Source organism: Astyanax mexicanus, chromosome 8 (assembly GCF_023375975.1).
Source record: "Astyanax mexicanus isolate ESR-SI-001 chromosome 8, AstMex3_surface, whole genome shotgun sequence".
Classification (NCBI taxonomy): domain Eukaryota; kingdom Metazoa; phylum Chordata; class Actinopteri; order Characiformes; family Acestrorhamphidae; genus Astyanax; species Astyanax mexicanus.
Window position 1 is genome coordinate 47,357,501 of NC_064415.1, and position 27,473 is coordinate 47,384,973.

Sequence of the window (27,473 nt, forward strand, 5' to 3'; positions counted from 1 at the left end):
TGTAATGAAATTACGTTCCTCCGGAACCATGGTGCAACATAGAACAACAAGCAATAGACAACATAAAGTGCAGGAGTGACGACAGTGCAACATAATTATAAAATTATAACACTAAATAACAATAAATACAATAAATACAAAAGACGAGACAATTTAAAGACAGGACAGTGCGGTACCGATACGGTATAATAGAGTGTTTAGTGAGGATAGGGTGCAGAGATGTGTAACATACTGTAACATATAGAACATATATAATCACAGCAGTTACTGAGGTAGAGAGTTTATAGTTTTTAAGAGTGCAGCAAATATTGCTGAAGGAATAAAGACATCAGACGCTGTGTGTGTGTGTGTGGGTGGAGTTCAGTCTTTGTGTGTGTAAAGGGGGGGTGGGTGTTCAGTTCAGATTTGTGTAAGTGTGTTGGGTGTGTGGTGGGTGGGGTGGGGTTCAGTTCTGTCTCTGTGCGCTGAGGAGTCTGACTGCCTGGAGGATGAAGCTGTTGCAGAGTCTAGTAGTGGAGGCTCGGATGCTCCTGTATCTTCTGCCGGACGGCATCAGAGCGAAGAGTCCGTATGAGGGATGGGTGGGGTCGTTCACAATGCTGGTGGCTTTGCGGATGCAGCGTGTGGTGTAGATCTCGGTGATGGAGGGAAGAAGTGTCTATGATGGCGGGAGGCAGTTCACATCTAAGCAACAGCTCTGGGAGGGTATTCTGTCCTTATGCAAAACAATTGAAGCAGATACCATCCAAAACCTGACAAATTCAATGGACGAGAGAGTTCAGAAGATCCTTTCGGACAAGGGGTCCTATGTGCAAATGTAACATCACCTAGAATAAAGTTTTTACTGGAAAACTGTTTAATTTCAGTTTGTAATAACCTGCTTATGCTTATAATTTCATAAATTACCAATTTTTTGTTCTTCATAAAAATTAAAAGGTTGAAAAGTCTGCTGTGCATTATAATTTGGAACATGCATTTTGAGTGTTTTATTTTTTTTTTAAATATACTGTTATCTTTGGCAGTTTGTTCAAAAACCTTTCAATTGTACTTTAATAGTTGATGACTAGAAAATTACAATGACTGCAATTCATATAGGTAATTTTTGAAAATCTGAGAAAATATTATTTGCATAATAATTTGGAACACAGTGTATTTATTGTTTATTGCTTATACAGAAATTCACAACTTTCAGTCACAGCTGAATATTATTGTTTTTAGGATTGACTAAAACACTGAATATTACTGAATAAAGCATCTAAATTCTGCTTTATGTTCTAAAAGTTAAGACTAAATTCATTAACAGCATGGAAATGAAAAGTTAATTATTTGATGTATTTCTGTTTTGTAAGCAATTTTTCTTCATTTCATCGTTTCTTATGAACTCGCTCTCTCCCTGGCTGTGTGTACTGGTTCTCCACAGGTGTTTGAAGCCGTTCTGACGTGGGTGCGACATCAGCGGGAGGACCGCGAGCCCTGCCTGCCTGAGCTGCTCTCAAAGACGAGGCTGCCCCTGTGCCGACCCCAGTTCCTGGCTGACCGGGTCCAGCAGGATGAGCTTGTGCGCTGCTGCCACAAGTGCAGGTCTGATTCTGTGCAAACAGTTTCTCCAACTGTCTCTGCGAATGGTGTTTGAAGAGGACTTGATCCAGAACATCAGTTCCTGTAGTTGTGAAGCTGGTATTTGTAAGTATATTAAGGCTTTTTTGTCTTTAAACAGGGATCTAGTTGATGAGGCGAAGGATTACCATCTAATGCCGGAGCGACGTCCACACCTGCCTGCATTCAAGACACGTCAGAGGTGCTGCACATCCATCGCTGGGTTAATTTATGCTGTCGGAGGCCTCAACAGTGCAGGTACCCCACCGCCACAGCTTTCTCCTGCTGCGTAATCTCTGCTTAGAGTTCCACAAAATCAGTGCTACCCAGCTCTTAAAATATCGGATATAAGATATTGTATTTTTCAGACTATAAGGTGCACTTAATCCTTTAATTTTCCCAAAGAACCATCAGTGCGCCTTATAATCCGGTGCGTGTTATGTATGAATTCTACCAGTCAGGTTGTAAGGAGCAGTAAAGCCACTCCGCTTAAGTGCAGTGTTATTACAGAAGTTTCAGTTTAGATCTCCAGCACCGAGACTAGAGCAGTACTAGCATTAGCTGCTAAGCGCTAGCTCTTTTGCCGTTCAGAGGCGAGTATATTGGACTGCAGCCTGCTGCTAACACCGGGCTAAAACTGCTGAAGCAGCATTAACATTAGGCCCTAACTGCGCTTAGCACTAGCTCTTTTGCCCTTCAGCGGCAAGTATATCAGAAAAGAATAGAATAGATTAGAATAGTTTTACTGTCACTGAAAAAACAATGTTAAAAACAATGTTAAAAACAATGTTAAAACAGTGAAATGCATTTTAGCGTCCTCTCTAAGGCAGCGATTACAATAACAATAAAATCATTCAAAAAATATGTATACTAGCACCATATCATTAAAAGATAATTCAGGACAATATATTAATATAGAATAAAATATAGAATGTGCAATAAATAATATTATTTAAAGTGGTGAGTGCAAAGGGGTGGGAGTAGGGGGACACCTGAGATTGTCCATCAAAATGGATAATTGTCTTTTGCTCCTCTGGATATCCATCAGAATGAGGAAGGATTAATAGCTTTCACAGCCTGAGAAAAATTGTCTGAATCTCTTTTTGGAGGGAAGGGGTGAAAACAAAGAGTGTCCAGGGTGAGTAGAATCCATTGAGATGCAGACAGCTTTTTTTCCTCCAGTCGGCTGTTGTTAGTGTCATCGAGAGGAGGAATTTTATCTGCTGCTCTCACCACACGCTGCAGATCTCTTCTGTCCTGAGCTGCACAACTGGTGAACCAAACTGTGCAGCAATATGTCAGGAGGCTTTCGATGGTGGCTCTGTAGAAATTCAACAGCAAGTGTTGAGGGAGGTGGGAGTGCTTGAGCATTCTAAGATAATAGGGTCTCCGCCGTGCCTTTCTCACATGGTGCTGGGTGTTGTAAGCCCAGGTGAGGTCAGCAGAAATGTGTACCACTCTCTCGACCTCCACACCATTGATGTAGAGAGCCGCAGTCTTAGTACTTAGTACTTATTTTTTGAAATACATGACCACCTCTTTAGTTTCATTAGGGTTCAGAAGAAGGTTATTATTATTGCACCATATAGACAGATGCTGGACCTCCTCTCTGTAGGATGACTCATCGTTGTCCGTGATCAGTCCTACAATGGTGGTGTCATCAGCAAACTTAACAAAAGTGTTAATAGTTTTAGAGGAGTGAAGGGGGGAACAGTCATGTGTGAACAGTGAGTAGAGGAGGGGGCTTAGGACACATCCTTGTGGTGCACCTATGTTTAGTATGAGAGTAGAGGATGTGCGGTCTCCCATCCTAACAAATTGGGGTCTGTTACTTAGAAAGTCCAATATCCATGAGCACAGTGATCTACCTATGCCCAAGTTGCTCAGTTTCTTAACCAGATGGTGTGGACAGTATACAAAGCTGAACTAAAATCCACAAACAGCATCCTTACATAGGAATTCTTCCGTTATAGATGAGTGAGGGCTGTGTGGAGAGCTGTGATCACAGCATCCTCTGTTGACTGATGTTTGTCCAGGTCAGCTGGGATGGCAGATCTGATGTAAGTAAAAGTCTTTCAAAGCACTTAGAGATTATGGGAGTTAGAGTGACCAGGTGGTCAATTAGGCAGCTCACTGTGCATTTCTTTGCTACTGGGACGATGGTGGCTGTCTTAAGGCAGATTGCTGCAGGGAAAGGTTGAAAATTGTGGAAAAATATTCCTGACAGCTGATCTGCGCAGACCCCAGAAGAATGCGTCCATTTACACCATCTGGTCCAGGAGCTGTCCAGGATCTGACCTGGTTTGGGTGTAGCTGTATTGGGGAGTCCTCGGCTGCCCAAGTAGGCTGGATGGTGGCTTCTAGGATGCTATTGTTCTTATGGTCAAAGCGAGCACAGAACTGATTTAGTGTGTCTGTGTGTATTCTGTCTCTAGCAGTTGTTGGCAAGTCTCTGTATCCAGTGAGATTTTGTGCCACATACCTCTGGAATTATTTTGGTTGACGTGCCCCTGGATACGTGCTCCTGGATAGACTATCCCTGAGTCTGCGCTTAGCTTTTATGATTCCCCTCCTCAGGTCAGTCCTAGCTTTCTTATAGGACTATCCATGAGTCTGAAAGCCGAGTTCCTAGCTTTGAGCAGGGACCTCAGTTCTCTATTGAACCATGGTTTCTGATTCGGCAGCACTTTAACAGTATGGGTCTGAGACACACACTCAGCACAGAAGTTGATGTAATCCAGCACAGCTGACGTGTGTCCGTTCAGATCTGTCCCCTCAGCAAAACCCCTCCAATCTGTGTCCTCAAAACAGTCTTGCTGAGGTGGCCTCCTCAGTCCATACTCTGTCTTTATTGCAGTTTTTTGTCTGCAGATGAGTAGTTTGGAGTTAGAGACAGCGACAGATGATCAGAGAGACCCGGATGTGGCAGGTATCTAGCCTTGTAAGCATGAGGAATGTTGCAGTACACCTGATCTAAAATGTTCTTTTCTCTTGTGGAAAAGTTTACATATTTGTGGAATTTCGGCAGGACAGACTTTAGATTGGCATGATTGATGTCTCCTGCTGCGATGACAATGCCGTCTGGCTGTGCAGTCAGATGTTTACTAATGGAGAAGTATAGTTTATCCATACCTGTTTCTCCATTAGCCTGTGGTGGTACATAGACATGGGTTAACTTTTAGCTTAGCTACTAATTCTTCTCTCTTTCCCCTCTTTTGTTTTTTGTCGCGCCACCTCCTGCAGCACTTAAGTGGTGGAGGAGTGAAATCAGCGCCCTCCGGATAACGCTGTATCTCCGGAGGGATAAAGGCCCAGTAATTGTAATCCGAGTAGTAAATCATGTTGCTTACTGCATCTAGCAGGTATGTTCTGCTGTACTGATGTTACAGAAAAAAATACAAAGAGAGTGCGACAGATAAAATAGTTGCCAAAGTTTAAGGAGCTCTGAGCCGCAGCAGTTCCTAAAACTTAAAAAAAAACATTTTCTTTTAAAGTCAATCAAGCGCTGGAAGTTAATCTACACAGATTTTTCTCCAGAAAACCGTTTACTTGAGCGAGTAAAGCACTTCCATTTATTAACAATAAGCTTAGAATTCCAGTATTTTGTCCAAGGGTGAGTGCTAGCCACAGGTAGCCGCATAGCCAGCTGCGGTTAGCAGCGCTTCCCAGCCCGGGTTAGCAGCATAGCCAGCTGTGGTTAGCAGTCCTACCCAGCCCGGGTTAGCAGCATAGCCAGCTGTGGTTAGCAGTCGTACCCAGCCCGGGTTAGCAGCATAGCCAGCCCCTGTTAACAGTCCTACCCAGCCCCAGTTCGCAGCATAGCCAGCTGCCCGGTAAGCAGCATAGTCAGCTGTAGTTAGCAGCACTAGCCAGCCGCGGTTAGCAGCATAGCCAAGTTGTTGAAGGTGAAATATGGAGCTACACTAGCATTTATTCCCATTAAAGCTCTGAATTATTTTTGTCCCTCTACAAAAAAATACAGGAAAGTTCAAAATTTTTTAAAATTAAACAGAATATTTTTGTGACAAATATGTTTAATTTTTAAGTGATTGGCAAAATTTAATTATATTAAAGAAATTATATCAATTTTAAACAATTTTTTATTTACATTAATATATCCGTTTTTAAAAGATTAGTCTTAAGAATAAATGGTGATGAATCGCAATTAATTACAGAATTCTCTTTAATCAAATTAATCTGTGATTAATTTGATTTATTTTTTAATCGATTGACACCAATAGTTACAACTCTTTAACGATTTTGTAATTTAGAGGTTACAGCATTGGCATAGGAACCGGGGGGGAATGGGTGGGACATGCATATTAGAAATTAATATTAATATTAGAAACGGGTGGATTTGTCCGCCCCCAAAAAATGATACCATAGAACAGGTGCGTCGCCAGGAGCGAATTGTTTTGCTCAGGATTACTGTAAATTATAATGAAGGAAAATTCTTTTAGCTAGCCGAACTTGATAGCTAGAACCTGTATGTAGTGGATAGCCAAAATTTAGTACAATACCTTATGTTGTTTAAAGCAGTTTCTTAACCCTGATCACTGCTTTTAAATTGTGTGTTTTTCACCGGATCCATCTGATCAGCTAATAAACAATCCTTTACTGAGTTTACCTGTTAAAATCCCTTAGCCCCTTATATTTACTAATGGAATATATCTGGTCTTTTAGCAAAAGCTCATTATACTAACAGACTAGGAGGCTTTGTGTTATCTAACGTTTATATTAACTCCTGCCCAAAATCTTTAAGAAACATAAGGTTACATTCTAAAAGACGTAAAAGACCACCATCATAAGAAGTACATTTAGTCGGAAAAAAAAAACAAAGGACCCAATGCTACTGGGTTTAAAAAAAAAAAAAAAAGAGTGTTGTAAATGTAAATATACAAATATATAACAGAATTGACATGCCAATACATAATAATAATAATAATAATAATAATAATAATAATAATCAAATCTGTTATATTATTTTAAACATAAGGTGATACCTCATCAGTTTTTTTCATATATGTATTTAATTCAGACATTGCACGCATATCTTTTTTAACAACATTAAATGTAGTGTGGAGTAACCTGTTTAGGTTGTGAAGTGACCTTTACTTGGATGTTACTAATAATAAACAGAAGTATAGAAAAAAATGTTTATTTGTGATTAAAAGTAATTCCACAAATGTTGTTCTAAGACACTATAAAGTGGGCATTGATTCATATTAGCAGATGTGTCCCCCCCAATATCAGACCAGCTTTTACGCCCTTGGGTTCCAGTCTTGTGCAGGAGGGAAACTTCTATACACCAAACTATATAGGGTTCTGAACATAGTGAGGAAAAAAAGCATGTGAACTCCCTGCGACTTCAAGTTCTCCCACTTGTGTGACCTTATAATAATGTATTTGCGCGTTACTGCTGAAATAAGCATTTGAACACCTGTGAAAATTAATGTTAATGACTGGTACTGTAGCCTTTGTTTGCAATTACAGAGGTCAATCGTTTTCTGTAGCTTTTCATCAGGTTTGCGCACACTGCAGCAGGGATTTTGGCCTATTCATCCACACAGATCCATACAGATTCCTCACCTTTCTTAGGATCATTGATACGCCACAAGGTGAGATCTTGCATGGAGCCCCAGTCTGAGGGAGATTGACAGTTATCCATGTTCTAATAATTGCTCCAACAATTGATCTTGTTCAGGCCTTGTTCAGGTCTGCAATTTTGTCTCTGGTGTCTTTGGACAGCTCTTTGTCCATGTTAGTAGTTGGAGTCTTACTGATTGTGTGGGGTAGACAGCTCTCTTAATGCTGCTAGCGACCTCAATCAGGTGCTTCTGATTTAGAATAATAAGTAGAGTGGAGGTGGACTTTTTAGAGGTGGACTAACAGGTCTTTGAAAGCCAGAATTTTTGCTGATTGGCAGGTGTTCAGATACTTATTTGCAGCAGTAACAAACAAATACATTTTAAAAAAGTCATACATTGTGAATCATACAGTGTGAACATTTTAGACCCCTCCATGATTTCTAAGTGGGAGAACTTGCAAAGTTGCAAGGTGTTCAAATACTTATTTTCCTTACTGTATTTACTGACCACAAAATATAAAATAGCTAGCTGATCTGTTTTTTTTTCTCCAGGTGATTCGTTAAATGTGGTTGAAGTGTTTGACCCAATCGGTAACTGCTGGGAACGCTGTCAGCCAATGAGCACAGCGCGGAGCCGAGTGGGTGTGGCTGTAGTCAATGGGCTGCTTTATGCTATTGGGGGTTATGACGGTCAGTCTCGACTCAGCACAGTTGAAGTCTACAATCCTGAAACGGACACGTGGAGCAAGGTAGCCAGCATGAATAGCCAGCGCAGGTGAGATCTAATTGAGATTTAATTATTTATGGTGCTGTTTGTGCTTTAATAATTTAAAAAGCTTAATTTCTCTTTAATGATGCATGTAAAATTCTAAAGCTTGTACCAACACTGACACATAAGGTGTGATTATCACACCTGACTGAGAAATGTTGCAGATTTTGCTGCACTGTGTTATAGGACGTTTCTTAACACAAGAATATCTTAGAGTGAGCTTTCCATTCTCTCTATCTCCAGTGCAATGGGAACAGTGGTGGTGGACGGACACATATACGTGTGTGGTGGTTACGATGGAAAATCTTCACTCAATTCGGTAGAGTGCTATTCTCCTGAAACTGACAGGTGAGTTACATAACACATTTGATGGAAGACTGCAGTTACGCTTCATTGCATTCCAGTATTCAGCGTGTTTTTGTGTGTGCGTGCGTGTGTGTGTGTCTTTGTGCATATTTGTGGGTTCGTGGGTTTGTGTGTGTGTTCTCTCTGGTCAGGTGGGTGGTAGTGACAGAGATGAGTGCAAGTCGTAGCGCAGCAGGTGTGACTGTATTTGAAGGAAGAATATTTGTCTCTGGCGGACATGACGGTCTACAGATTTTCAACACGGTGAGTGGGAGAGTACTCCCAGCTGCTCCACCTCATGGATAAAATTCAGTCAGAGACTTTAACAGAGTGAAAGAATGGGAGGATAATAAAGTATGTATAAAGAAACAGATACAGGACTACAGTCTGTAATTATAGAACTGTAAAATGCTCCTGTATAATTAGTGGAGCCGAAAAGGTGTTCATAATATTCTGATATGACTGTGTATTTTAGTATGGACTAAACTGTGATTGTGAAAATTGTGAAGCAAGTATATTTAAGAGACTACTAAGGCCTTTTGTTTAATTTGTAGCTGATGTATCGTGTTTCCATGCACTAGGTGGAGTACTATAATCAGCACACGGCCCTGTGGCACCCCATGGCTCCCATGATGAACAAGCGGTGTCGGCATGGCGCGGCAGCTGTAGGCAGCCAGCTGTACATCGCTGGAGGCTACGATGGCTCTGGCTTTCTGAGTGGCGCTGAAGTTTACAGCTCCGTGGTGGATCAGTGGAGCCACCTAGTGCCTATGAACACACGGCGCAGCCGCGTCTCCCTGGTGGCCAGCTGCGGCCACCTCTACGCTGTGGGAGGCTACGACGGACAGTCCAACCTCAACTCTGTGGAGATGTACGACCCGGAGACCAACCGTTGGACGTTTATGGCACCCATGGTCTGCCATGAAGGTGGGGTGGGGGTCGGGTGTATACCCCTTCAGCCAGCCTAGCACTGCTGTGTGACTTGACAGGGGGGACCAAACATAATTTTATACTGTTTTTTATGTTTTTACTAAAGGGTGGACTTCTGAAATGCATTCGTGATGGCGATTCTGGTGCCCTTGGTGTGCACGTATGCATTTGAGGCTCCAAGCTCTTGGCTACTGAAAGCCAAGAGTGGTGCAGACCGCCATCAGCGATGTGGAGAAACGATTTGTTTGTGTTTTTTTTTTTAAACAACTGGCAATGACCAGTGCTTCCTTTTGAGGCGTGGGCGCCGTCAGAAGCTGCTAGTATGAGTCAGACTGCATGGTCCTGTGGTTCGTGCGGCGCTCTATGCATTTTCTCTGAAGTGAGAAGTGGCAGACGGAAGAAACAGACAGAACAGTCTGTTTGATACAATAGAAAATAGAGTCGATTAAATCCTTAGAGGAGGGGATTAGTTTTACCTAGAGAGGTGGAGTAATGTAATGTAATTTCACTACTGGAAGATTGTCTGTGAAATGAGATTCACTTAGGATAAAAAGAAATATAGGTATAAATGAGATACGACTTAATACTTGATTTATACCCTGCCATTTCCAAACAGTTGATGTCTGATATGTATTTAATCTGTAAAATGACTGACATGGTGAATTCAGACAGGATTAAAATCGCTGAGAAACTCCAGGTAAAACTAATTCTGTCCAGATAAGGTTAAAGAAAACAAATGTTGCACTCTGAATTGGAGCGCCTTGGGTATACAGACCACTTTACTGTCAGTGTGTGTTTGTGTCTGTGTGTGTTTTGTGTGTGTGTGTGCGCATTCAGGTGAACAGATACTGTGTGTAAGATACAGATATAAGGGATAGAATTAAGAGATATTTGCTTGGACTAAACATTGGCACTTCTGAACTGGAAGCTTAGGTAGGACCTAATGCTGCATTTACACTGGTCTGAACATGAATATTCTCTGTTCTTTAGCTGGACACGTCTTAATCAGTTTTCAAATCACTTTAAAATAAATAAATACAAGCATAAAAAATAACCTCAAATAATGCAAAGAAAAGTTCATATTGAGAAGTTTGAAGAGTTCATAAATCAATATTTGGTGGAATAACCCTGGTTTTTAATCACAGTTTCCATGTAGCTTGGCATGTTCTCCTCCACCAGTCTTACACACTGCTTTTGGATAATCGTATGCCATTCCTGTTCAGCTTAAATATATATATATATATATATGAGTGGTTAGTGTGTTTAGCATAAACTATTTCACATAAAATTGTTAATATTGTAGATATACAGTGTAGAATCAACAGATCAGTAGTGTGAATCGCAGGGTGCAGTGATTCTGAGAAGACAATTCTCTACAATTATTCACATCACCTGTGTTACTGAAAAGGATAGAATACTCCTAAATAAGTAAATACCAAAAATAATGGTTTTATTGGTGTCAGTTTAACAAAATAAAACAATCAGTATTCTTCACCACAGGTTTACCTAACCTAACCCTAGTTTACCGTATTCGTTTGATTAGTACCACCATGTGGAGTAATAAGGCAGTTACTTTAGTGAGTCAAGTTGGGGGACGAGTCTTCTATAAAAATGTATATCCAATCCTTATTTGATGCCACCTAAAGATTGTATTGTGTAAATTTATTGCAAACGAAAACTATACGATATATCACAATATTAATATTTTGGCCCACCCGTATTCAAAGCATAAGCAGAAACTCCAGCTATCATCTGATTGTATAGACACATCTTGCCCATACCCATCATGCACTGTACAGCTGTGACTGATAGAACCACTGCTTCCCTTTTAACATGAATGGAATACGCACTGGTGTGTGCACAGCGGAGCAGTGTAAATGCAGCGTAAGAGAGAATACCAGGGAACCACTGAAGGTTTATGCCAAGTAAATAGGTACTTTCTGTTTGGGAGAACATGATCAATCAGATCTAATTTTTAGGGATCTGAATCTGAGTGACTCTGTGTCTTCTGTTCTTTTTTATAATGTTTGGGATCCTGTACTGACTAAATGGTGTGGTTAAAGTGCAGCAGCTGAACTCTGACTGCACAGGACGTCCTAACAGATGTGCCATGGTCCGACCATACATCCACCCTGCAGGACGCGTCCGGACACTTGATTCACTTGAAACTCTGTGAACTCTGACTGAGAGACAAATACATACAACTCTGTCAGGTTTGTCACTCTTGTGCCAGCTGCTCACCAGGCGCCACCTAGTGGGATGAAGCAGTTCTGATCAGTTGTGATGAGTAATGACTGAGGGGATGGCCTGACTGTCTGTCGGTTTAGACTGCTGTCTGAGTGTGTGTTGGTTTCGTTTGGGTGTAAAGATGGAGGGGAGTTAATGGAGAGCAGTAAGAGGTACAGTGATGTTTCAGGTGTAATTACCTGTAGACCAGCGTCAGCAGTGTGGGTTAATTATGGGCAGTGCAGAGGCCTGTTCCTGTTGTGGTGGGAGGTGTAGTGCAGAATCAGGGCTGGGAGGGTGCACGTGTGGTTATGTGGCTGGTTTCTGCGTGATTGCAGATTTTAATTTGGGATTAATGACTGTGAATTTTGTGGATGATATGTTTTCTCCTCTCTTTTGGCCATCGCTCCATTTTTCTGCTCATCTTCTTTTATGATGGATTTTGTAAGACATATTACATTGCATATTGTAACGTTCGGTCATGGTGCAGTATTTTTACTACTTTTAAAGTTCTGGACCACAGAGTTTGTATTTATTTTTAGTTCTATTTGTTTTTTTAGTTTTTTTTTTTTACAGCGTTGCACATAATAGTTTGATAATTTTTCTGTCTCAAATTTGAGAATCAAGCTAAACGTTTATAGATGTATAATATATATAAACAGAAGATCTTATTATTGATATGTGGAGCAATGAATCTGTAGGGTTTTTTCTGTCAGTCGTACGAATCTATAGCTACCTCCGTTTGAGATGGGAGAGGACAGGTAGGGCTGGACATGGACCGGCGCTGTGCCTGTGTCCCTACCACCACTTCTTTTTAAACTGAAGGATCTCAAAACCAGTAACTGATCTCTATCTCTGTTTCTCTCTTTCATTATTCACATTATGGATTCGCAGGTGTCTTAAATAAATCATGTCTTTTTTAACAAACACTCTCCCAGCGTGCTTTTGTGAATTGTTAGTGATTTGTTGGTAATTTGTTGGTGATTTCTGGGAGACAGACATGCTGAACTTTGTGGTTGGTGGATCTGAATGGTATGCTGATTATTCATCCCGTGGTCTGGGCTGCGAGACCAAGTGACGCAGTAGTGACCTAAACCCCACTGCCCGCTTGGCCCCGCCCCCAGCAGGTATTCTTATAAACCGAACATGGCCGCTCCAACATTAACACTCTGACTGCAGAAGACAGACCAGGAGTCAGGATGAAAGGAGTCGTGCTCATCCTTCTGCTCATCCCTCTGTTCAGAAGCTCTTCATTAGCAGAGCTGGTGGACAGACTTCAGTTTGTAAGTGGAGATTTATTTATTTATATTATTTTGACCCATACGAAAATTAATATAATTAATAATTATATTATTGAATTAAAATTCATAATGAACATATATGTAGTGACAAGTATATGTACATTTTAGTACGAAGTGTAAAATTAGTTCTTGTTTTAGAATTTTGTAGTGAGTGAAAATAGAAATATACTATTAAAAGTTTTAAGGTATTTCTTCTCCTGTAAGTCTGTGCTTTTGGAGATTACAGGGTTTGTGTGGGGTTTGTTTATATTCTTTATTTTTTGAACAGTTAATGAATCCTGTTTTTTAGGTGTTGAGACTCTTTGATGTCCTGTATAATGCGTGTCTTTTTTTCATATTGACTCTACAGACGCCTCCCCCAGGAGTCCAGTCACAGCCTGTGGAGAGAGGAGCTTCAGACCAGCCGCAGGTGAGTGGTGGAGTGATTTAACTAAAAAGTATTTTAAAGCTTTATTTATGTTAAATTTGGGGTACAGTTCATTAAGGATTGATTCTGTAAATCTGCAAAAGCTACAAAGCTGGATGTGGAACTTTTAGAATGGGAGGAAAGAGAGTTTGAAGTCTGATGTGGAATTTTAAAGCATAGTCATATTTAGTTAGATTAGTACAGTGGAGCGACGTACGCATTAGGGTGCCTTCACACCTACCTTGTTTGGTCTTGACTCTTCCAATGTTCTGTTTAGTCTGAACTGAAATAGGACCAATGGACCAAAATCTGGTCAGACTAAAAGAAGTGGTCTTGGTCCGGATCTATGGTTTGTTTGCAGTGTGAAAGATTTTTCTAGATTATTCAATACTCTTGGTGTGCAGATGTGTCAGGCAGCAGTATGTGTATACCAGGTTACGCTGGTGACTCCTGTTTCTACTGTAACTGTAGATTAACCCTTTTCTACAAACAGAAATACAAGAAACCCGAGGGGGTTCTGCTGCTGGATGTTCCTGCACTTAAAAAGTCAGATTCAAAACACCTGGAAATCCAACTCTCTGAACTGACACCATTCTACAAAACAATCATTGTTTGAGGATAGGGAGACTTCACTCACGTTGGTGGTGATGACAGAATCTAGTAAAGTTCTTTAATGCGTTCAGTCACTAAGCTGCAGTGTAAAACTGAGCAAAACTAACTGGACTAAATGTTCAGAATACAGTATAATACACCTGAACCCTGGTTCAGACTCTGTAGTTTGAGGTGTAAAACTGATGCTCTGCTTTGTCTCTGCAGTATGTAAGCGCTTACTCTGTGAGTCCTCGGCTGAGGAGGGCAGCCGCCCCTGTGGTTCCGAAGACCCCGGTCCGAATCTGTACCGGCTGTTTCTCTGTTATAGGAGACCCGACCATTCCACAGCAATAAGAGGATGTTATAATATACACTTAAATCTGTTTTATTATTATTATTATTATGAACTAAATCAGGGGGAGTGTGTTTGTATTATTTTATACTATATTCTATATATTGGTTTATATGATTTGTCCTGTGTTTTCTATGTTATGTTTGTTTTCTGTGTTTCTCTGATCCTCATAATAAACATGTCTGTTTCTCCTTTTTTCACTAAAGTGGTGCGTGGTGTTTTTTGACGCATTAAAGCACTGCTGCACTATAATTTGTGGATTTCCTAAATGGTTGAATAATGGCCTGCATGACGGAGTGACGTCCGAGTGGCTGCTGCTCAGGTGTGTTATTAGAGACCAGGTGTGTTATTATGGCGTGCAAGGGGCGTAGATGGAGACCAGAGTCAATTATGCTCCCAGCCCGCCTCCCAGTCACCTCTCACTGCGGTCTTCCATTATATAACAGTTGGATGAATGGAAATGAGACAAAAGACCAGAATAGTCCGTTGCTGTTTTCAGAGCTATACTTAGAACAGTCCTTTCATAAAACCAGTGTTTTGTTCTCTTTTCCTGAATAAATTGCTGAAAACATGCAATATTTATACCGAAAACACTACAGTCTGCGCTGTTCAGAACTCTGAATTAATGTGAGGGATTTGTTTATTGTTCTCAAACCATCAAACTTCCAACAATTGAAGTAGCAGGGAAATCTATACGAGCAGTAGTGCAGAAATGAAGGCATGCAAATGGAAATCAAGCATTTTTGGAGACTTCTGCGCAGAAGTGGGGTTTATTTCTTCACTTTTTCTTTAGAACCTGCAGGAAATCATATCGGGAAAATATAAGATTAGAAACACAGAGTCAGCTTAACCCAGTATTAAAAATGTTTATCTTAACTGGACTGGAAATGAGCAAAGGTGTGGTACCTTCAGGCTGTGGGACGCAAGAAGGAGTAGGTGCCCCCTCTGGCACTGCAGATCCACCTGGGCTCCTGTAGGGGGAGACAAAGCATAAAGAACGTGGCACCTGTTCAGCATTCAGAGTCTAGTCTCAAATCCGTATCCTGTAGCTGACTCTTGGGGTGTACTCACACTAAGCATGGTCCTGTTTCCTCCCTACTTCCCCACTGGCCTGCACTCACACTGCATTTGAACAATCCGTGCCAGAGCATGCTTACATCATGCGTAAAGCTGTTTGTTGGGCAGACAGTGTTCCAGACTCTTTATCTTTTTCATCTGATGAGCTGCCAGATTTACAGAGCGCATCCCACACCCTCACTATTTCTTCAGGTTATCACGGATCTTTGGTCTCCATGAGCTAGATGGCTTTCACCAATTTGACCGAATATATCAGCGTTTTTAAGTGGTGTTTCCAGCTGTTGTTGTATGCTCCCATCATCCTGGATAGCGCTCACACTGCATGTGTACCCTGCTCAATTCCAAGTGAACCATGCTCTGGCCCGCCTTGTCTAGCTAGCCAGGGCACGGTTCAGTGCACCGTACCCAGGCATGCTTCGGCGATCACAGTAGTCAAACGAGCCGTGCACGAGTCCAGGCACATTTTGCCTAGTGTAAGTACACCCGTAGACCTGTCACAATAACTTTTTTTGTCTGGACATTATATTGATATATTGTTCCAAAAATAATTGAAAAATGTATTGTATTCAATTCCCAGTCTGAGTGAATGTGCTGTCCTATGCTAATACGAGTCCTTGGGCTAGATTCCTAACACTACATTGGCTCACCTGTGTAATACGAGTAAACTTGTAGGTCTGGATAAGAGAGTCAGCTAATTGGAGTAAGTTCTAAATGTAAAAGCAGAAGCTGAACACCACTCACATTGCAGGGTGGTATCTACTCTCCTCCCCATCCAAGATTCCGTGGTATGTTCCAATCTCCATCTCAAGCCTGGTCTTGTTGTTGAGGAGGGTCTCAAAGTCACGGCGCTGCTGTTCGATGTCCCCGCGCACATCGGACAGCTCCGCCTCCAGCTTCCCGATCACAGAGCCCAGGTTCTGCAGCTCGATATCGTGCCAGTGCTTGGCGTCGTTCAGGGAGTTCTCCAGGCCTCGTTTCTACGGGGAAGAGGCGTAAATGTAAACATGATGGCTTACACTTCAGGAAACTGTAAAGAAGCCTCCAATCACAAACAGAGTGAGCTGCAGGTTCTTACCAGGGCCCTCGTGGACTCAGTCTCGGCCTGTAGGCTCTGGATCTTGGCACTAGCCTCATTACACTCTGCCTTCAGACTCTCCAGCTCCGCCTCCTCTCGACTTAGCTTACTGTTCACACACTCAGCCTGCTGCTCACACACACAATATACACACAAAATGCACATGTGTATTAGCATGGTTCTGCACAATTTTGTTTTATCAGAACACATCCAAATATCCTTTACTTGGAGTCTGCTTGTTGTATCACACTGTATCATTTGTCCTTTTTAACTCAATAAAGCTGTATAAAGCATTGTTAAGGTAGAACCATCATACCACCTTAAATGGCCCTGCGGTTACTGGGGCACCCTTTACATTAGCTTAAACATAAATCCTAAACAACAGCCGTAGGCCTCACTCAGCATAGCTACTGCATCATTAGCATTATCATTACCACTGCTACCCCACCTGCTCCTAGCACTGCATCATTAGCCTTGCTCTGAAAAGCTATTGCAGCATTAGAATCTGGACCACGCTGATTACTGGCCTCAACCAGCATCGTTACCCTAGTGTTAGTCGCAAGCCATGTTAATCAGGGCCCTCACATCGAAACATAAGAATATATATATATATATATACACTGCTCAAAAAAATAAAGGGAACACTCAAATAACACATCCTAGATCTGAATGAATGAAATATTCTCATTGAATACTTTGTTCTGTACAAAGTTGAATGTGCTGACAACAAAATCACACAAAAATCATCAATGGAAATCAAATTTATTAACCAATGGAGGCCTGGATTTGGAGCCACACACAAAATTAAAGTGAAAAAACACACTACAGGCTGATCCAACTTTAATGTAATGTCCTTAAAACAAGTCAAAATGAGGCTCAGTATTGTGTGTGGCCTCCACGTGCCTGTATGACCTCCCTACAACGCCTGGGCATGCTCCTGATGAGGTGGCGGATGGTCTCCTGAGGGATCTCCTCCCAGACCTGGACTAAAGCATCCGCAAACTCCTGGACAGTCTGTGGTGCAACGTGACGTTGGTGGATGGAGCGAGACATGATGTCCCAGATGTGCTCAATCGGATTCAGGTCTGGGGAACGGGCGGGCCAGTCCATAGCTTCAATGCCTTCATCTTGCAGGAACTGCTGACACACTCCAGCCACATGAGGTCTAGCATTGTCCTGCATTAGGAGGAACCCAGGGCCAACCGCACCAGCATATGGTCTCACAAGGGGTCTGAGGATCTCATCTCGGTACCTAATGGCAGTCAGGCTACCTCTGGTGAGCACATGGAGGGCTGTGCGGCCCTCCAAAGAAATGCCACCCCACACCATTACTGACCCACTGCCAAACCGGTCATGCTGAAGGATGTTGCAGGCAGCAGACCGCTCTCTACGGCGTCTCCAGACTCTGTCACGTCTGTCATGTGCTCAGTGTGAACCTGCTTTCATCTGTGAAGAGCACAAGGCGCCAGTGGCGAATTTGCCAATCCTGGTGTTCTCTGGCAAATGCCAAGCGTCCTGCACGGTGTTGGGCTGTGAGCACAACCCCCATCTGTGGAATGTCGGGCCCTCATACCATCCTCATGGAGTCGGTTTCTAACCGTTTGTGCAGACACATGCACATTTGTGGCCTGCTGGAGGTCATTTTGCAGGGCTCTGGCAGTGCTCCTCCTGTTCCTTCTCGCACAAAGGCGGAGGTAGCGGTCCTGCTGCTGGGTTGTTGCCCTCCTACGGCCTCCTCCACGTCTCCTGGTGTACTGGCCTGTCCCCTGGTAGCGCCTCCAGCCTCTGGACACTACGCTGACAGACACAGCAAACCTTCTTGCCACAGCTCGCATTGATGTGCCATCCTGGATGAGCTGCACTACCTGAGCCACTTGTGTGGGTTGTAGAGTCCGTCTCATGCTACCACGAGTGTGAAAGCACCACCAACATTCAAAACTGACCAAAACATCAGCCAGACAGCATAGGTTCTGAGAAGTGGTCTGTGGTCCCCACCTGCAGAACCACTCCTTTATTGATTGTGTCTTGCTAATTGCCAATAATTTCCACCTGTTGTCTATTCCATTTGCACAACAGCAGGTGAAATTGATTGTCAATCAGTGTTGACAGTTTAATTTCACAGAAGTTTGATTTACTTGGAGTTATATTGTGTTATTTGAGTGTTCCCTTTATTTTTTTGAGCAGTGTATATATATATATATATATATATATATATATATATATATGTGTGTGTGTGTGTGTGTGTGTGTATATGTATTTGCTCTATATCTTAAGATTATGAGAGCAAGGCCTGAGTCCTTTAGCAGGCACGGTCACATGTCATGCTATATGAAATATTTTAGGCCACAGAACTTTTTTAAAAATAAAGAGCATCCTTATTGTTGAAATTGCTTAAACTACAGACCCTTTAAAAGCTGTGTAAAGTTCCTTACAAGGTCCTTCACTTTAACTGTTTTTGAAAAATATTAATTCTGGAACATATTAGTCTGCTTGGTGAAAATAGAACGAGCCTGTTATTTTTTATAGGTTTGTGGGCATATGTATGTGTTTAGCCTTGTTAGCTACGGGCTAATTTAGCTGTGCTTTCAAGGTGTTCTGTTAAAGCCTGCTAAAATATGCTTTTCACTCTAGCCATTTGGACCATTGTGCTCTTTCTCCACGCGTTTTTATCCAATAAAATAAGAAAAAGCTGACACCAGGCTGTGTTTATGAAACTACACACAGAAGAGTAATGTAAAGGATTGAGCAATCAATCCACATTCCAAAGATTTTTTTGTGTGAAAACCAACTGTATGATATGATTATATGATACGATAATGAGCACCCAGCACCCAGACTCTCCTGAGTCCTGAGTGTGGACTCATTTATTCAGGTCTGAAATTGCTCTATTTGTATAGGCTTGTAATGTGAAAGAAACTAACACTGCAGCACATATATATATATTCTCTTTTGTGTTCTTATTTGACATAGTATAAACACCTTAATAATATTAAAGCTAAAGGTCCTGTTAACCAGCCGACTGAACCTAAATTGCTAATAAACCATTGGTTATATTGATTGTCCTATTTTAAGACATTTTGATGTACTTTATTTAAGCAACATTAAAACGCCTCATCATGTTAGTCATGTAACCACTGAGGAGTTAAAACTGACACTATGTGATTGTTATTTTTAACACTAAACTCCTCATATAAAGTCATAATTAAGTGTTAAAACACTAACCCTTTGAAAAGTATTAAAATGGCACTGTACAGAGTAGACTCATATAGACACTTCAGTTCTTTTAAGTTTGCTGATTTAGGTGTGTACGTGCTTCTGATCAAACTTTCTCTACAGTTTTGTGCTTTTTTCTGAAATTGCTTTAATTTACCTTACACTCCAGGTACGCATCAGTCTCTGCACGGTTCCTCTCAATAACCTTCTCCCAGTGCGTTCGGATATAGGCCAGGATCTGTTCCAAACTCGTCTCAATCGGGGCATCGGGTTCGTCAACTTCACGACCGGCCATCTGATTATACAGAACTCTGACATCCTGCATAGAGAGACACAGACAGAGAGAGCTCCTATAATAAACTGGAACTGGCTGGAAAACCAGTCCAACATTGTATGGAAATTTTGAATGAGAATAAAGAAACTTTTCAGACACAATTACAACAAAACAATGAAATAAATGAGTAAATGTAGTACTTTTTCTATTGTAGTACAGGTTCATCTTCGCAGGAGTAAAGAGTATTCAAAAGATCCTTAAACGGGTAAAGTTTAGTGTTCCAGTATGCTTTATTATAGAATGGAATTCTTTAGCTCACCTCCTCGTGGTTTCTGGCAAGGTCTATCAGCTCTGTCTTCATGGACTCGATCTGGTTCTCCAGGTCCATCTTGGTGAGGTTAGCATCATCAATGACCTTATAGAGTGAGCTGATCTCCTCCTCCACTGCTTTCCGGAAAGGCTGCTCATTCTCAAACCTGAGCAATCACACAGATATAGAACCGGACCGGGTTCAGGAACTACTTTCTCCTTCTTAGAGAACAACAGTTCCAGGCAACAGTTTTCAACTTTATTGCGTATTTCATATTCTTTATATGACCAAATTTCCTCCTGCCTTTAAAAAAAAAAGTTCCTCTCTTACCAAACCCCAAATCTCCTCCTACTCCAAACACATAAATACATAAATCCATTCCTAATATCAGTAACAACAACAAAAACCACCACAATTGCACATATAATCACAACCCCTTATTCGCTTATTCACTGTTTATATGATACGGATATTTAACTAAATTTAAATAACATAATGGTTGCCAAATCAAATCAAACATGTCTGTAGTTCCTCTAAACCTAAATTTAATTTTCTCCATCTGTAATGAAGTAAAAATCTCTGTCCAAAAAGCAGACTTAAACATATGTAACATGGTAACTGGTTCTATGCTAAAATAAGGGTGGACACGGTGGATAATTACTAGCCAATTTTGCATTACATAACTATGGCCTTTTAACAAGTTTATTCTGAATCTAATTCAGACTAAGACAGGTAGGAAGGACTGTTCATTAAAAAAATCTGATAAGTTTACCCAGAGATCTTGCTACTTGATTTTTGAGGCTTTATTAGTAAAGAACAAAGTAACATTATCTTTCCATCTTTCTGAACATCACATACCGGTCTTTCAGGTCCTCAGCATTGGCCTGAACGTTCTCAGTCTGCAGCATGAGTCGGGCATTGCTCAGGATGGCTTCACTCACCTGGTGGACAGTGGGATTGTGTTATCTATGTAATCTGCAGTATAGAGCTGGGTTGTCAAACTTTTGTAACTTGTGCTTTATTAAACCCGACACAAAATGTTTGGTGCCCAGGCAAAAATTAAAGTAACATAATACAGCACGACAATCAATAACCTATCAACCTGACTGAGAGGCTTAAACTTTCTAAAGAGCTTTCATTATGAAAGGCCATTGGTGGGCTCCTGATTCCCCTATGGTTGAAAAAGCATTGCTAAATGCCTTCTAGAGTGTCAAAATTAGACAAACTTGATATTGGAATTGTCTTCTAGTGTGCCCCTTCTTAACACAATAAATTATGATTTTGATGTCCAGCTTGGCTGCCAGGGCAGGACTCAGGGGCCATACTGTTTTTTGATGATTTTTTTTCTCCTACCTTTCCCCCCCCAAAGAGACAGGCCCACAATATAGAAGGGAGGCCCATTGGCCCATCTTCAGTATAGACAGTGGACTGAACCAATCAGGATTTAGGATGAAAACAGCCCCACCCTTTCTCTGCGCGGTCCGCTGTAACTCCCACTACGTTCAGTGTTCAGCGCGTATGTTAGAGGAGCGGCAGCAAAGAGAAACAGAGCTGCAGAAAGCGGGTGCGGAGAAGTTACACGCCAAGAAACTGAAGAGTCTCACTCTAGAGGCTACAAAACGTGTAAAGATCACAGTCCTCTGTAGGTGAAGGGGTGGATTTTACCACCACGCAATGGCTTGGCTTCTGACCAAAAGGATGGCAAAAAAAAAACAACAAAAAAAATGAAACGCATTATTTTTCTTTTTTGTTTGAAACCAAAGAGACACCCTGCATGCAAGTATAGCCGAGGTAGACTAAGGAAGCTTCGGCACAACCATGAAACGGTCTTATCCCACACTGAAAAAAATGTGGAGTAGGATTTACTTAAAAAAACCTTGTACACGTTTTACACACAGAAATACTAAGTAAATTTAACATAGCATTTTTTTAAGTAAAATTTACTTGCATCTCCTTACAGTTTTTATTAGTAATACCAAAGTAAAATTTACTACTGAAAGCAAGTATTTTTTACTTAGTTATATTTTGATTAAAAATTACTAGTAAAAACCTTGTACACGTTTTACACACAGAAATACTAAGTAAATTTAACATAGCATTTTTTTAAGTAAAATTTACTTGCATCTCCTTACAGTTTTTATTAGTAATACCAAAGTAATATTTACCACTGAAAGCAAGTATTTTTTACTTAGTTATATTTTGATTAAAAATTACTAGTAAAAACCTTGTACACGTTTTACACACAGAAATACTAAGTAAATTTAACATAGCATTTTTTTAAGTAAAATTTACTTGCATCTCCTTACAGTTTTTATTAGTAATACCAAAGTAATATTTACCACTGAAAGCAAGTATTTTTTTACTTAGTTACATTTTGATTAAAATTTCTGGTAAAAAACTAGTACACATATTACACTAAAAACTCCAAGTATTTTGTTAATAATGGGCACTGCTTAAAACACCTCCCTGAAAAATGAAGACACACAATATCCACAAAATATAATTTTATTTTTAAACACAAAACACACAGAAAAATTATGGGCATTTTGTAAGAGTACTGCTTAACTGGTTAACTGCTTAACAAATGTCCACTTGAAAAGGTGAAACCCCCGCGGAAAAGCGCTGGCCAAGGGCATAGTTACTGAGGCAAGTAGCTAATGCTAGTGAGGGCCATATACTACACAGTAAGCTCGGCTAGCCTCGTGGTAACTGAGCCAAGTAGCTAATTCTAGTGAGGGCCATAGACTACACAGTAAGCTCGGCTAGCCTCGTGGTAACTGAGGCAAGCAGTTAATGCTAGTGAGGGCCATATACTACACAGTAAGCTCGGCTAGCCTCGTGGTAACTGAGGCAAGCAGTTAATGCTAGTGAGGGCCATATACTACACAGTAAGCTCGGCTAGCCTCGTGGTAACTGAGGCAAGCAGTTAATGCTAGTGAGGGCCATATACTACACAGTAAGCTCGGCTAGCCTCGTGGTAACTGAGCCAAGTAGCTAATGCTAGTGAGGGCCATATACTAGCTCGGCTAGCCTCGTGGTAACTGAGCCAAGTAGCTAATTCTAGTGAGGGCCATAGACTACACAGTAAGCTCGGCTAGCCTCGTGGTAACTGAGGCAAGCAGTTAATGCTAGTGAGGGCCATAGACTACACAGTAAGCTCGGCTAGCCTCGTGGTAACTGAGGCAAGCAGTTAATGCTAGTGAGGGCCATAGACTACACAGTAAGCTCGGCTAGCCTCGTGGTAACTGAGGAGTTAGCAAATGCTAACGGGAGTCATATAATACACAGTAAACATGGCTAGCCTCATGGTAACTGAGAGGAGGTAGCTAATGCTAGCGGGAGAATAGACTAGGGCACTTTGTCATAAAGCTGGGGGGTTAGCTAAATGCTATCCGGAGAAATTAGCAAACAATAGCGGTGGCCAGGCGCCGAGTTAATTAGCCGCGGTAGCTAACGCTAACACGATACCGGGGCGGCTCATATTACACACAACACACTTATACCCATATCAACACTCTTATACCCATATCACATTATACACTTCAACATTTACTTATTTCCCACCTGGATAAAAGGATGAAGAAAGACGCGTTCAGCAATCATCTGACAGGCAGTACCTGTTATCCCAGAGCCACACTCTAGCGCCCCGCATTAAGTTGGGGCGTGTCTAACGTCTGACGTCACACGAGCGTTCTTTTGGCAACATTTTACTTGAATTTCTTTAGTTAATGTAATGATGACAACATTTCAGTAATTTTTACTACAGTTACTACAGTTAAATTTACTGAATGTATTTAACTAAATGGGAAGACACACAATTACGCAGAAACTCCAAGTATTACACTGAATTATACATTACATTTTTGAGTAATTCTCAGAATTGATGTTTTCATGTAGAAATTACTTTAATTGTCCTTGTTGTATTTACAAAGTCAAAAAATCATTTTTTACAGTGCAGCGGTGCCCAAAAAAGAACGAAACTTAAGGAAAGGAAGTCCAGCACAGAAAACTTGACAAAGTTCACGGGCTCTCCGGGGCCCGGCGTCAGTGCTGTGGAACGAGTTGATCTCCGGGGCTGTTTACCCGGCGTCAGCGCTGTGGAACGAGCCGATCTCCAGGGCTGTTTGCCCGGCGTCAGCGCTGTGGTGGAACGTGGCGATGCCCAGAGGACATTTTCAGTAAAAAAATGATTAAAGGTTATTTGCCTAGTGATCTTTTGTGTCGTAGTTTCATTCTTGACGCAATCAAGTTGGATATTCTACACAGGTGATTCATTTAGAATCATAACTTATTTTGCTTTAATTTAATCTCCTGCTATTACCAAACACAATTCTGGTTGTGTTCACAGTGTGACAAAAAGCAAATCAATAATGTTGAGTATATGTGTGTATAAATGCTCTCAACTCACCCCCAAATTTGATATACAGTAACTGCTCAATCAAATGAATACACTCTAAAAAACAGAGGTACGATATGAGTACTTTTTTGTACTCAAAGGTACACTCTTCATAATTGTACCCTCAATGGTACCATATTGGTCTTTACAGGGTCAGATTTGTTCCCTCTGAAGAACAAAGTAATTTCTAACAGCAATAAGTACAAATTTGTACCATTTAACCAGACAAAAGGTACATTCAGTATTCTGTATCACTGTACTAATTAACAATAAATATTTTAATTGCACATTTTTCATTTGAAAGCCAGAAAAAATTGGATCATCAAATTTTTGAGCCATATTTAGTTGATGATAATGTTTATAATCTTTATAATCTTTACTGGCACAAAAACCATGGGTACAAAAAAGGACTTTCACTGAAAGGTACTTTTTTGTACCTCAATATAAGGTACAGCCCCAGCGACAAGCTTTGTACTCTTTTAAGTACAAATCCGTACTTACTTTTCTTAGTGTGTAGGGTAAACATGCGGTGAAGAACATTGGTATTTAAATTGTGTGAAACTGACACCAATAAATCCATAATTCTTGCTATGTACTTGTTTCTCAGTAGCATCGCTGTAAAGTGTGGAGAATAGTTTTGCATATATTGATTATCACTGAATGCAGTTTTGAGATATCACCGTTATCATTAATTTACCACAGCTGAAAGGTGCTGAAAAATTTTTTTAAATGGCTCTTGAAAGTGCTTGAATTTTACCTTGTAAAAGGTGTATGAACACTGAATATTGCATTTTGCTATAAAAAGAATCCATTTGATCAGCGCCCCCGGAAAAAAAACATTGCTTAGACCCCACAACTTCCAAATCCGCCCCAGGGACTTTGAGGTGATAAAGGTAATGTAAGTGAAGTTAGGATAACACAGGGGCTTTGAGGTGATGGAGGTAACATTAGTAACTTTGGGAAAACACAGGGTCTTTGAGGTGATGGAGTTAACGTTAGGATAACACAGGGACTTTGAGGTGATGAAGGTAACATTAGTAACTTTAGGATAACACAGGGGCTTTGAGGTGATAAAGGTAATGTTTGTAACGTTAGGATAACACAGCGGCTTAGAGGTGATAAAGATAATGTTAGCGAAGTTAGGATACAGCGGCTTAGAGGTGATAAAGGTAATGTTAGTGAAGTTAGGATAGCACAGGGACTTTGAGGTGATAAAGGTAATGTTAGTAACGTTAGGATAACACAGCGGCTCAGAGGTGATGGAGGTAACGTTAACTCTATTATAATTTTTTCAAACAGCCAAAAAGACCCTGTTTTAACTATTTATGTATGTATTAAAATGTATTGATTTTTAATTATCGTTCATTATAGTTTAAACAACCTCACGGGCCAAATGTTTCACGCCTGCCTATTGCCGACCCCTGAGGGAGTAGAAGTAAAACTTATATCAAAATTATTACTCCAGATAGAGTACCAACATTTTTACTTAAGTAAGGTAAGGAAGTATTTGTTCTTCAGTATCCGACACCTCTGTCGACAGTGCCTTGATCCACTGGACCACTCCGAGCCCCCCAATGTCTTTTAAAGCGCCTCGACTTTGACCTACATTCTCTCAGAAACAGGACTAAGCCCAGTTTCCTCCTGATGCCCAGCCCTGCCCACCTGCCCACCTGTCTGTAGACGTCCTCCCACTCGTGTCGCAGGGCTCCCCATGTCTCTGCGCTGGAGGCCTTGCGCTCAAGGTAGCTGCGGATCTGCTCCTCCAGCTGCTGGTTGAGCTCCTCCAGGGCCCGGACCTTGTCGCGGTACTCCAGCAGGCAGCAGTTGAGGCTGTCGAATCCCAGCTGCTGGTGGGCCCGGTCTCGGGGCTGGGGCAGCACAGGGGCACTGGTGGTGCTCCGCAGGCCCTGCAGAAAGACGCTGCTGATTCCCAGCGCCCTGCGGGACACGCGTGCACCCAGGTTAGTGGGCGTTTGGGTCACGGTGGGGGGTGCGGTGCCCACGAATACACCCCGAGGCGCCGCGGTGCCACCCGCGCTCACCCGCCCGACACCGCCCGGCCGCTCCGCGCTGGTCTGGCCCAGGATGGAGGATCGGCGTCTTGGCAGAGGCATGCCTGTCCCGGTTCTGGTGATCTGACGGGGTACTGCTACTCGCCCACAGACATCGCTGCACTGCAGCACTCTGACTCTCTCACTGCCTCCCAGCGAAACGGCACCGGCTGCCAGCGCGTGCCTCTTTATGGAGGCCTAGGCTTCTGGAAAGTGGCGGCTTTGTTCCACAGCTGTTGTTCCTCACCATTGTGGCTGGAAGCTGCTCATGCTGCTGCTGCTCTTTGTGCATTGAAGCTGCATTGGGCGCTTTTCGGCTGCCTCAGCAGTGTGGGCTTCTCAGGAAAGCTCCACAGAACCCCAAACCCGGTCCGCCACGCGCTCAGAACACGCCTGACCACAGGCACAAAGAGAATATGAGCCTGAAAACTGAAAATCATCACTTTTTCCAAAGGATATGAGGATTTAGAGGGCGGATTGTGTAACACTTTGTGTGATTTACACTCATACTCTATACTTAGAAAAATGGAAAGAACAAAAAAGATGCAGAGCTTTCAGACCTCAAATAATGCAAAGAAAACAAGTTCATATTCAGTTAAAACATTCAGTTTTAAGAGTTTAGAAATCGATATTTGGTGCAATAACCCTGGTTTATAATCACAGTTTTCATGTATCTTGGCATGTTCTCCTCCACCAGTCTTACACACTGCTTTTGGTTAACTTTATGCCACTCCTGGTGCAAACATTTAATAAAAATCGAAGAAACTCATAATAATGTTCTCATTTTTTTTCAGAGCTCTATAAGTAATAACATGATACACGTATTACAATATACATAAATAAATTATATTTTATTATTTAATATAAGACATTCACTCCCTGGCCCAAAAAAGGTCACATGTCCTAATATTTGGTTAGACCACCTTTAGCTTTGATTGAGGAACGCATTCACTGTGGCATTGTTTCACTAAGCA

The 27,473-nt window shown here is 41.5% G+C and overlaps 2 protein-coding genes across 2 annotated transcripts in view; one reads left to right on the forward strand and one right to left on the reverse strand.

Annotated features, from left to right (window-relative positions):
- The window catches only part of klhl18 (kelch-like family member 18), a 28,540-nt gene extending 16,160 nt beyond the window's left edge, over positions 1–12,380 (forward strand). The window contains exons 5-10 of the mRNA XM_022677964.2: positions 1,421–1,581; positions 1,718–1,854; positions 7,736–7,958; positions 8,196–8,300; positions 8,450–8,561; positions 8,879–12,380. Coding sequence (XP_022533685.1) covers positions 1,421–1,581; positions 1,718–1,854; positions 7,736–7,958; positions 8,196–8,300; positions 8,450–8,561; positions 8,879–9,265 — 1,125 coding nt within the window. The 3' untranslated portion in view covers positions 9,266–12,380. The remainder of the gene's footprint in view (positions 1–1,420; positions 1,582–1,717; positions 1,855–7,735; positions 7,959–8,195; positions 8,301–8,449; positions 8,562–8,878) is intronic.
- A 2,345-nt stretch (positions 12,381–14,725) lies between these two features.
- On the reverse strand, positions 14,726–26,787 carry bfsp2 (beaded filament structural protein 2, phakinin). The gene is made up of 8 exons (XM_049481922.1): positions 26,119–26,787; positions 20,911–20,993; positions 20,062–20,218; positions 19,626–19,787; positions 16,256–16,384; positions 15,922–16,157; positions 15,010–15,074; positions 14,726–14,899 (listed from the first exon to the last, which is right to left on the reverse strand). Exons 1-8 carry the CDS (start codon positions 26,560–26,562, stop codon positions 14,874–14,876), a joined length of 1,302 nt encoding a protein of 433 aa, XP_049337879.1. The 5' UTR covers positions 26,563–26,787; the 3' UTR covers positions 14,726–14,873.
- Positions 26,788–27,473: the final 686 nt, after the last annotated feature.